A 12,331-nucleotide genomic window follows, 5' to 3' on the forward strand; every position below is an offset into this window, starting at 1 on the left:
TACTGAATAAATCCACTTTGAATTTCCATTTTTCGATCTAAACTTGCAATTTGAAATTACTTACAACAACAAAAAATTATATCATGAATCATGTAAAAGAAACTCATATACTAATTGAGGCTTGTTAGACATATTTTCAGAGGAAGAGAAATACAGGTTTCCATGAGCATGTTAAAATTTTCCACTCGATTTAAAGAAAGTCAAAATTTTATTAAAAAAAATATTTTATAAAAATTTAATTCAGCAGTAATTAGTTGAGAAGGTGCTTTTGAATTCTAACTTTAAATGGTCTGCTTCATATTGGTTAGAAACAAGTTGTTAATTTATTGTTAAATTTATTAACGACAAATTTTAATAAAATCCAACTTCCTTGGTGAAGGTGGGCAAATTTAATGTTTATGCATGATAACAAAAATCTATGCTCTCTACTAGTTCCGTTTTGTCTTCCGACAAGGAAAGAGCTTGCAATACACACCCTAAACTGGTAGAGCCGGGATTTCCTGTATTTCATGCAGAAACAATAAATTTGCTCATCTTCACTGAGGAAGCCGGATTTTATTTCATCCAAAAATGAACACGCGAAGCATCTGTCATATTTATTTATGTAATGTGCTATTTTTTACGATAGAAATTTTTTTTAATTTTGTATCCCCCTTGGTCTTGGGAAAGGCACCAGCTTTAGCAAACAGGCCTGCTGAATCGCAACTCGATTCTCCCATTTCTGGGCCGAAATCATGGTGACCTTGAGCCGGAGAGATGGGTCTGGTTGTTGGGAATTTGAAGGATGAGGAAGGTGCGCTGCTGCGGCCTATCAATGGGAAATATGCGGCATTCGACTGGAATGTCTGATGGAAACCGCAGAAAACACAGCTTAGCCGGAATTCCAGACGAAATGCCTGAAATTTCTACCGAATCTGCCCCTCGCAGATTTAGTGAATGGAAAACAAATCAATTGACTTAAACATGAATCTTTATAGGAATTACTAAACTTTCTGATATTCAATATTTGACCTAAAATCTATTCATCTTGCTGAAAGCTAATATTACTCGTGTAAATTGCAAAGTACCGATATGTTTATGTGTTTATAGCGTGTGCAGAAATTCCATTTCCGCCGCAAATGGGTGGTATCTCGCAACCTGTCAAACTGGCTGGCTTTCGGGCATTAAAACCAAATGACATGGAGATGTGCGGGCGAGAGGACAAAAGGCGGCTGTGTTCGTTTCGACATTAGCATCGTTTAAATGTCATTGTTCTGCCGCAGCAATTGCCGATCGAATTATAAACCCACGCGCATCTCGGCGGCGGACTGACTCATGCTTCCCTGTAGAGCACAAAGCCGGCGAGATCGAAAGCAGGTCTTTCTTTGACTCCATCCATATTTCCATGAGAGCCTTTTACTGCCCTTCAAAGAGTTCAGCTCGGAGTGAAACGTATTTCGCAGGGAGTAGAAGCAGGGAAGGTTTAAGCGCGTACATGTAATTGGCGAAAAAGCCGGCCAAGCTTTGCTAATATCATTCTGCAGCACGTGGAGAGGCTCTTTATTTGCTATGTGGATATTTCAAAAACGTTTGTCCCTCTCTCACAGGTAACACTATACATAAGCTCGGTGGAAAAGGAGAGGGAATCGGATGAAATTACATAGAGATATTTGTTGTTTTTCACATACAACGTAGTACTTGAATGAATTATATTGTTAGGTTAGTTGTCAATGAAATTGTCTCAATTTTCAATCAAATCGGCAAATTGCGAAATTATCATCCAGCGATTATCCTCAGAAGACAAGTGGAATTTGTTTTGAAATGGGAAAATAATCAACTTTGATAGTTAAATTAATTATTTGAAGGAAAAACATTATTTAAATAGATCAAATTTTATTTGGTCTTGATAATTTTTTGAGAATAAAAAAAATTAAAAGACTCTTAAAGTTATTTTTTAATTTTGAAAAGCGAACAATATAATTTAAATATGTAGAGCTGTGCAAAATTTTTGTTCAATATTCAAACGAATTTATAAAATAAATGATTTATTTTAAAGATTTTTGAATAAACTTGTGGAATATCTCAAGTTTTCTCTTTTTATTTATTACCTGCTTATTCGCCAAATTCTGAATTGGAAACCACATTTCTTTTCCCCGTGTGCAAATTTTTCTCTTCACTACAAACAAATGCTTAAATTAAAATATTTTTTTTCTTCCTGCACTGGAAATTCAAACAATGTTCTAGCATTTTCGACCATTGCCAATACAGGAATTGAATTGTATACAGGAAAAACGATATAAAGAATTAATGAAAACATTTTTTCTTCCAAATACAACATAAGGTTACTAAAGGTCTGCCAATCCTCACCCAAAGTGATTTTTTTCATTGATTTTTCTGAAAATGTGTAAGTGAAATGAATTCATTGCCATTCATTGCATATCATTAAATTTGAAATTAAGGAAAAATTAAACGACACTTCAGTTGTCGAATTGCTGAACTTCACCAGCTTTTTTTTAAATTTTGAACTACTTGAATGTTTTACAAAAGGATTGTTTGTTTACTTACATTTCCGCGCCACTTGGTGCAGACAGGGTGAAAAGTGCGGCGAACGAGGTTGTCTCTTTTCTTCAGAAGAAATCAGGCGTCCAGCATGTGAATTCCAATTAAATTTGTGGAGGAGCGTGAGACGGACGAGGTGCACTTTGACGCGCGAGGCGGTCGGTGTCTCTCATGCGAGCCGCGGCCGAGAACTGCTGAGCACCGCCGGCACCAGCCTCGATCGGAGCTGCCTCGCAGATGAGCGGTGGGGAGGATGCGAGGCCTGCCCGCCTGCCTCCTGCGTGGGAGTCTGCACGAGAGCTCCCTCGCACTACCTGCACGCTTTGTGTTGTGCGTCTCCTCGCCGCCGCCGCCGCCGAGACCGCCCCGACCGTCACCGGCAGGGGTGCTGCGGGGGCAGTGCTCCAAAATCAAATTATGCTTGTTGTCCGAGAGTCCGTGAGGTAAAGTTTATTTTCAGCCGATATGCTTTCGTCAACAGAGTTAAAACTTTACGAACAAAATTTTAACAGAACATTAACATTTTTATTTCTTATTTTGCCAATATTTATAAAAATATCTTTTACTATAAATATTTCAAAAAAAAAAATCATTTTAAATTTTCTAATTTTTCATGTTTTTAAAAGTTTATATTTTTGTGTCAGTACTAAAAATCAGTTAAAGCAAATTGGCAAAATTTGAAAGTCAATATCAGTATATAGATAGATAAATCTACTTTTCTATTTTTGTTCTAGCTATTTGCAGATAGGTGCTCATAATATTTAACCACTAAATGAGACGATTGTATGTCTACTTGAAGTTTTAGCAAAATCTTTTTGCTAGTGGAGAGGCCATTATTTCAATTCAATGTGGCCCTCCCAACGTTTTTCTTCGATGTAATTTTTTTATCAATTTTGTCAAACAAACAAAAACAACAATTAAAAATTAATATTTTATTCTTATTTTAAAATAAGCATTTTTTGCGGAAATTTTATTCAAACTTCAAACCAGATTGGCCAGGTAGCATTCACAATGATGATCAATATATTCATGCACAAAATAATCAATAATTTAATATGTTTAATGTGACTGCAAATGGTGGATTGAATTTAAATTCGGCTTTTCCTCGATGGGTTTTTTGTGAGTTTTTATTGTTTAAGAAAAACAATATCCTGCTCTACATGTTTCGGCTGCGGGCTGCAGCCATAATTCATGAGCTGTGAAAAATATTGGACGAATAGTAATTCATAACAAAACTCATAATATCAGTCTAAAATTTAACAAAACAGTTTAATTCGTTTTAGAAATGAGGCATTGAAAAGAGGCATTACGTGAATAAGGTTTAAAAAGTCACCAGAACTCATTATCTCCAACTCTGAAGAAATTAAATGAAAATATCGATTTTTGTCTAATCTTTTTTTTGAATTAAAGAAAGCGCAATACTTTAATAAGTATATATTTCGTTTTTTTTTTCAACTTTATAAATTAAATTTTTAATAACCATTATCAACACAGTAAAAAAATATCCATGGTAGTAATGAATTTCAGATTATTTCTAGTGAATTATAAAATTTGAGCAAGACTTTTTTCCTCGCTATTGTATTGCAACACTGCCCTTAATTCTTATAGTTAATGGTACACGCATGGGTGCACCGTTAATTGAGGTGCGCGTCTGTGTGATTGAGGCTGAAAAATTTGCAGCCCGCGACAAGATAAGAAAACGTGCGGGTGGTTTTGTGTCTAGGTATAGCAGCGTTGGCGGAAATTGGGCTGATCTTGAGCACACCAACCCTCTTGCTTTACTCCTCCTGCTCCGTTTGTAATGAGGAAGTTTATGTCGGCGGTGGAGTAGAAGTCGTTAAATTCGGAAGGCAATAATCCTCCCCGCATAAACAGCCATTAAATTTCGATAGCTTCTTTTGGTTGAAGCTTATCTTGAAATAAATTAATTTTTAGTACACTGAGGAGATAAAATTAAAATTATAGTGGTAATTATTTTAAATTTTCACTGCATGCGACTTTCCTAACCATCGACTTTATTATTACTATGAGGCGCCGGAGAGGCAATTTTTCATTTTGCACAGATTGCCATTCAAAAATGAGAGCGGACAGGGAGCATATGTATATCCACGAGAGAGTTTCAAAAAGTGATTAATAAAGTGGTGCGCGCGCGGGCAAATGGCTTTCCGATATTGAACTCGGCCGAGTGGTGTGTATGGATGAGATGCAAAATTTCCACGACTCCAGCCGGCGAGTTATTTTATCACAGAAGGAAGAGGTATTGGAAATTTTCCTTTTTATAGCTCCTTCACGCTCGGCTGGAGAGCAGTCAAAGCTGAGCGACTGCCGGAAAACGCTTTTCGGGATCGACTCATTGTCAGTCAAAATGTCTCAAGTCAACTGCAACTCTTTTTGATCTTTTTGTGATTTAAATTTAAATTTATCATTTAAATAATTTCCATTCAATTATTGACTTAAAAGAGCCAAGATAAATTAGATAAATATTTGAAAAAGGAGGTTTCCTTGTCAAGGAGGTGGTTGAATCATGCAAGATTTGGAAATATAATGAAAAGGTCTACTCATCATTGATGAAGATTTAAAAAATGAAAACAAAAACGCTTAGCCGTTAAAATTTTGAGTTCCATCTGAGCAGCCCTAATTCATCGTAGAAAATAAAAAAAATTATATAAAAATAAGCTTAAAAAACTTATTAAAAGCATATTAATCAGTTAGTCAAATTTTTTCTAAAACTAAAACAACTTTCCAAACAACCTGGTTTATAGAGAGAATAATTTTTAATGGAAAAATTATCAAAATTAAAAGGAGATTTAAAGGATTTAAGGAGATTTAAAAATACTGGACTATCGATAGAAACAAGATAGAATAAAAGGTGTTAAAAAGTCAATGAAAAGCAATTTTTTTTTTTGAAAATAAACCTTCATAAATTTATACATTTATAGCATTTATAGTTTAAGTTTGCAGTGTAATACAATTTTATTGAAATTTGTGGTTTCAATATTCTTTTAATTTTAAAACAAAAAGTGTGACATGTGCAGGAAACTGATTGTATCAAATCTCATGTAAATTGCTGTTTTTTCAGTGCTACTTATTAACTATTCTCTTAAGCGTGAAGAATAGAGAGCGAGAAAACAGCTCGTCTCCTATTCTGTCAGGATGGATTTTTAAGAAGCTCTCGGGGGCCTGTTTTTCTTTTTAATATTTTTTTCCATCTTACAGCAGAGCTGACGCCGTATGTCCCTTTGAATAAAGCTTTCCTTTGTGCCGCCGCCGCGTTATGAGATGTATGCTAATTATGAGGCATGTTTTATTCACATTCCCGACTGCATACCTTGCAAGAAGTTTCACACTTTGCATGACATAATAATTCCTCGGAAAGTGTAAACAAACTTTCGTAATATAAAAGACGGCGTCCCCAGAGAGTGGCTCTTCCTCAGACATAAACGCATCAAACGAGAGAGCAGCTGGAAAGGAGAAGAAATTTTATAATTATTATTGAATCGATTTCCGAAATGAACTGAGGAGCGCACTCGCACAATGGGAAACTCCAATTTCGCCTAAAAGGGAAAGCAGGGGAAGATATGCATGCAGCTCTCCTTTGATGTTGCAACAGCACCGCAATGGGGATAATGGCAGAGAGAGCAGAATTAAGACTGTTGGAAAATTTCGACTTGGAAATAAAGCTGGTGAGGCATAAAAGGGCGCGTTTCTCTTTCCATTTCGCTGACGTTTATTGCTGCCGGGGAGAAAAGTTTACTGCCTTAATTAAGAATTATTAAAATAAACTTTTTATTCGTGAAACAAAAACCTCTGGAAAAGTTGTTACTGCTCACCAGTTGATGTTTTTAATTGAAAGTGTCAAAATTTGTATTTGTTTAATTAATTTTAGAATACTTGAAACAGATCGACCAAATGTATAATAAATTTTCCATTTATTATTTTATATGGCAGAACGGCTAAATTTAAATTTATTTATTAAAATTGTTGATTTTTTAATCGGAAAGATTTGTTAATTATCATAAGGGATTCAATTTTAAATCGCCAGTTAATTTTAGAAGATCGATTATGGTAATTTATTTGCTATAAACAACAATTTGGTAAATAGTGCGGTCAGTGAAATCAATTAATTGTGAGTACACCGCGGTGTTCAATCTTTTGACCTGCAATTGACTTTCAGTCCGAGCATCACGCGCCACCGACTCTCGCATTCAATTAGCCACTCCAGAGCGGCAGGGCGTGTTTGTGCCTAGGTATATGTATGTGCACTTAGCGTGGTACCAATTAACCAATTGGACTATTAGCACGCGGTCGCTTTCCAGACAAAAAATAACGTTGCGGGGCGTGTTGTTTCAATCAAGAGCAAGAGAGACATTCTGTGACCACATCAAAAGGGACGAAGTGGCCTCTTGATAATTAATAGTCATTTGATCGATTTCGATATTTGATATGAGAAACTCATGAGCACCCATAAGCAGTGAGCATTATAATGCTGAAGCTGAAACTGGCTGAAACAAAAGCTAGATAAAGTCATAAATAATAAATACCATGTTAATAAAATATATTTTAATGTTTTATTAAATAAAAACCAATTTTAACTCTTTTGTATGTTTTTTACTGGATAAATAACAGTAGATCAGATTTGATTAGATATTTTTATCCATTCTTTTGAGCACAAAATATACAGTCATCATGCAACAAGCACAATTACCACCGAACAAGTTGATGTCGCTCTTAATTTTGTCGCTAGTAATTTTTTGTTGTTGTTAAATTCCATAATATGTTTTTTTTATATGATAATTAGATGTAATTTTTTTTTAAAAAAATATGCAAATATATTAATTTAAAAGGTCTACTAAATAAATAATTTAATTTATAACAATAAAATAATAATGTTGTATTGAAAGCTATAAATTTGTGCCTCTCCAGAATTACACTTGCTAGAAAAATGGAGGCAGTCTAACTCAAATCTGTCACGTTTTTTATTGCAACTAAGTCTAATGCATATTTCATGGTGCCACTGCAAACAAGTGAAGCCATCAGGTGCGAGCATCAAAGATTCAGACTCCGGAGGCAATGAATTCCAAGACGGCGGTCACTTGGTCGGACTCTGGGGCAGGAGAGACTCGATTCCGGTCACATATCTCGACGCGGGGCAGCCCAGCCCGTGTCTCGCACCTCCCCTGGGGCCCGCGGCATTAAAGCACCACGTGACTCTTCTGCAAATGCAGCCCCGCCGGGGTCGTCCGTCTTTCTTATTGATATAACCTGCGGGCCGAAATCTTTATTCCAACAGTTGCACGCGTCTCGTAATTTGATTTGTTTTGCTCAGACTGACTGGCAATTTTGCTTGAACTTTTAATAATACGCGTTATTTTGCGCGACACGCATCAGCACTACCCATGCGTGGGAAGATTAATTAATTGTGAGTACTTGTTATTTTTTACTCCGACTAATTCTAAAATTTTTACTGACTGTATAGATAGAATTTTTGGTTTATGAGGAAAGTGCTTATCTGATATTTTTTATATATTTAGGTGAAAAAGTGAAATTTTTCTAATTAGTGTTCTTCTCTATAAATTTTGTTTTCTTCTTTTTATAATTATGTAAAGATTAACAATTAATTAATTTATTAAATATGATTAAAAATTTTGAATGTCAAATGAACCAGCTAAAGAAAAGGAATAAAATAATGCTTTTAATTTATTTTTTACTTATTGCAAGAGTTTGAAGTTAATTTTGCTCCTGTTTGAAGCGCTATGTCAGTTTTCCTTACTTGCTTATTTCATCACTTTCTGCTGATTGTGAGCTTTCATTAGGCTTTTGGACCACGCATAATATATTTTATTCATAGTATCTGCACGGTTCAATCTCAATCCGTTCAAAGAAAGAGAAGTGACACATCATTCGAATTCGCACGAACGACCGTTTTGGCGAGAGACGCGTAAGAATTTTTGATGAAGGAATGTATGTGTACGTACTTGGAGGCGAAATAGATAGGAGCCATTTGGACGTGCCTCTCACGAGTTGCTTCGCAGCAAACAGACGGATATTGACTGCAGACGGCGCGGAAAATAATGCAGGTAAGTCACACGTCCGAGGTACGGGGCGAACGGGCACTTTTCACGCCCGATTGAAGGCTTCGGGAGGACAACGCCTGGGAGAAGATGCTGCGCTGGCCGAGCGATTTGCGGAGCGCGTCGGCATGCGTGGAATGTCATTATCAGAGCCGCAGCAATTTCCGCAGGGGCATTATATCGCACCTTGAGGTGTGCGGTAATAACAGGGAACAGCATTCCTGTGATTATAAAACGGCGCCGCACCCTAATAATCTGCACCCTCGGCGCCTTTGGACCCTGACCAAGAACTATTTCAGCGGTTTTGTTTGCTGTTGATCGATCTTTTTCGTTTGACATCGACGCACGGTGCGTTGAGGGGTCCATTATTTGGCGCGTCGGCTCCAATGATCTGCTTCACTGATAATGAACAATGGACTGAAGCTCTCGTTCGATTACTGCTTTTCTTCGACCCGAACCGTATGACAACATTGACAGGCCACACATTTTATATACTGGCAAAATCATGCTAAAATTAACTATAATATACATGAAAAGTTTTGCAAATAATTTATAAATGTTATCACTTTACAATATTCAAGATTTAAATACATTCAAAAAATTCAATTTTTTATGTTTTAGTTTATAATTTCATTGAAATATGTTTTAAATATTATCTTAAAATTAAAAACTAGGATATTTATATAATTTATATACTTTTATGCAACAGGCTTGTAATTAATTCATTATTAGTTATAACTATCTTTGGCGTGATTGTTGTTGTTAATACATAGAAAACTATGGGAATCCAGCACATAATATAATCAATTTACATGAAATTGTCACAAATCTGAATCACTGTAAGCAAATGACAAAAGAAAATTCAGAAATTGAACAAATTATCTCCGTTCACTGAATTTTCTGGAAGGGGCACCTTAATGTTAATTAAATTTCTTTCAGGCTAAAATTGACCAATTCAATCAATTGAGATTTAATCAATTTTTTCAACCATATTCGTTCCCCCTACTTTTCAACTGAAAGAAAAGTTTTAAAACTGGGACCAGCGCAGAAACTCAATGGCGTGTGGAGTGTATATTTAAAAGAAGTCAAATCAACTCGGCAGGTGAGGCGTATGGCTGCGCGGTCCCGGCTTTGTTTGGCGCGATCGCCAGAGGCTGCAGCTCGCTTTCGTTAAAAAATTTATAACGAGCTCTCAAACTTTTTGTTTACGCACAATTAGAAGGCTGAAAGGGTTAATTCTGGCTTACCCTAAAAGCCGCCAGGCCTCGTTTGACGGCGAAATTTCAATTTTCAAACGCGCTGAATAATGCACTGGGGTGATATTTGGTGGATTAGCAAAGAGGACCGCCACCGCCGCGATGCGAAATAGTAGTGGTTTATTCAGAGCCCTAGATTAGGAGACGAAATATACCTCTGAAAAACAAAGAGAGGGGTGACGCCGCTGCCCTATCTCGCAGAAAGCAGACGGTCATATTTCACAAAGAAAAAAGGCCGCCTTTGTTTCTAATTCTATATGTACTATAGAACGAGCCAGTTAAAAGTTTAAATAACAACAGAGAGCTTGACCATTTTTTCCTAGAGAAATCAGACTTTTTTAAAGAATTCTGAAATAGAGCAAGAAAAGCAATTCAAGTTTTGAAAAGGAATTAATGTGCCTTTATTGAAAGTTTTATTAAGAAATCTCGTTTTGTTATTACCTCTCTCGTTAACATATTTACATCAAAATTATTCCTTTTTAGCTCTCATTCTAATTACATGATACTGTGAGCGTTTCAGTCTTATTCTGATTGTATATTCAGTTTTTAATTTTAGAGCAGTTTTTTTAAAGTGAATCAGTTGAATCGCCAAGATGCTTAAAAAAAACTTATACCATAAAATTGATTTAAATTGCTAAAAATTTAATAAATAAATTCATATTTTCTGTCAGTTTTTTTAGTGATAAAAATTTCCAATTTGAATAGCACAAAATCAATCTAGATCATATTTTGTAGCTCGGTTTATTTTACAAATTTTGAAATTTGAACTATAAAAAAACTCTATTTGGTTTAATAAACATTTATTTTATATATTTTGCAATTAAAATCCATAATCGAGCGCGTTTCATTTTGTCTCTCACACTTTAATGAATCTAGTAGAGGAAGTAAATTTTTAGATATTTATCGACGTCAAGATTCACCTGCCTCATGTTGAGGTTATGCAACACGCTCGACAAACATGTAATGCGAGATGCATAACGCAACAGCTAGCATGCGGGTAATCAACACCAGTCGATCATTGCTGAATAAAATAGTTAATAAATCAGCCTTTCCCGAACCGGAACTAATCTGATTAATTCAATTAAATTACGATTAAATTTGTACTTTAATTTGAGATGAAAATTAGAACAATAGAAGAGCTGATAGCGAGTTTTTACTACTTTTTGTTCAAAAACTCCAACAATGGCGAAACTCAATTTGGTCTCAACGGTGCGTCAAATATGTCAATTTGAGCCAAAAACAGATCACACAGGTCGCGACCGATCGCATTAAAGTTTCAGCCTGCCGCACTGGGGGATGTCCATCCAAAATGCTGCAAATCCCACCGATGGAATTCCAAAATGAAAGCAAGCTCTCATAATTGCATTGCGGCCCCATTAAATCCTTAATTATCCGGCAGGGTGCGAATCCCCGCCGGCTCAACTGCCGGATCATACGCGCGAGTGTCTTCACACGAAATGCGCTCCACGGGGACACTCACTTGGACAGCAGCCGAATTAATTGGTCCGACGTCAATCAGACCGCCAAAATTCAATTCTGCGTGCGGTGGATGCTTCTGTCAGTCCGGCTGACGAGATTCTGCGGTGTATGATTATTATTATCGATATTATTGGCAAAGCTCAATCTAACCACCCACATTGGGGCCTCTCGACTCCTTCGTCTTTCACAAGAAAAATTACTTTGGCCAACTTATTATACATCAAGAGTAATCAGATTTTAAGTTGAATAAGAGGTGCTCGGATTAAGGTCACGGGCCTATCAAAGCTCTCGTCTTGCTTGATTAGTGCGCCGACTTCTTGCAAAGTCTGAATCAAATTCCGTTAATAGCGTTGCTCGGGTTGTGCAAACTCATGCACTTTGCATATTAGCGTGACGAGAGTTCTTCGAAAGCTCTCGGTCATTTTTTGTACATCTCTTAGGAGAACTTTTGCCTCTTGATGCAGCAGGGCACTATTCATTTTACAACGTGGTGCTATAAATGATTAATATCTCTTAGACTGAATTTAAACATGAAATGTAAACATCAGATCAGTTTTATGATCATTTGATTCATCTTGAATAAGAACGAGACTTTATGATATTATTGAAGTCCCCACTGATATTTATTGCGCAGTAATGATTATATAATATTCAAAGTTTATTCAGTTATTTTGTGGAAAATCAGCAGTTAAAAAGCTAGTTTTATTAATTTAATATATTTTAAAATCAATAATTTTTTATGAATTCGTTAATAATATATATCAAAGTTACCGGTTTCAAACATGAATTCATAAAAAAATTATTAGTTATGATGTGATGCTCTCTAATTATTGCCCAAACTGTTGTACTTGCGCCATGTTAATTAAATTGCAATAAATCTTTTTGCAGAGAGTCACATTTTTATTTCACTTTTGATTCAGTTTCTCCCTTTCTTAATTTAAAAAAAAAGTTATCAAAAATGTGTCAGTCCTTATTATTTTGTTCTTT

At 35.8% G+C, this 12,331-nt stretch overlaps 1 protein-coding gene across 4 annotated transcripts in view; it reads right to left on the minus strand.

Annotated features, from left to right (window-relative positions):
• The window catches only part of LOC132205811 (KH domain-containing, RNA-binding, signal transduction-associated protein 2-like), a 107,769-nt gene extending 105,008 nt beyond the window's left edge, over nucleotides 1-2,761 (minus strand). For 2 of the 4 annotated variants that reach the window (XM_059635131.1, XM_059635148.1), the window contains exon 1: nucleotides 2,545-2,761. In XM_059635131.1, coding sequence (XP_059491114.1) covers nucleotides 2,545-2,546 — 2 coding nt within the window. In that variant the 5' untranslated portion in view covers nucleotides 2,547-2,761. The remainder of the gene's footprint in view (nucleotides 1-2,544) is intronic. The other 2 variants (XM_059635123.1, XM_059635139.1) reach the window with 1 other exon arrangement.
• Between the last annotated feature and the right edge of the window lie 9,570 nt (nucleotides 2,762-12,331).

Source organism: Neocloeon triangulifer, unplaced genomic scaffold (assembly GCF_031216515.1).
Source record: "Neocloeon triangulifer isolate White Clay Creek 2 clone unplaced genomic scaffold, ASM3121651v1 ptg000001l, whole genome shotgun sequence".
Taxonomy (NCBI): domain Eukaryota; kingdom Metazoa; phylum Arthropoda; class Insecta; order Ephemeroptera; family Baetidae; genus Neocloeon; species Neocloeon triangulifer.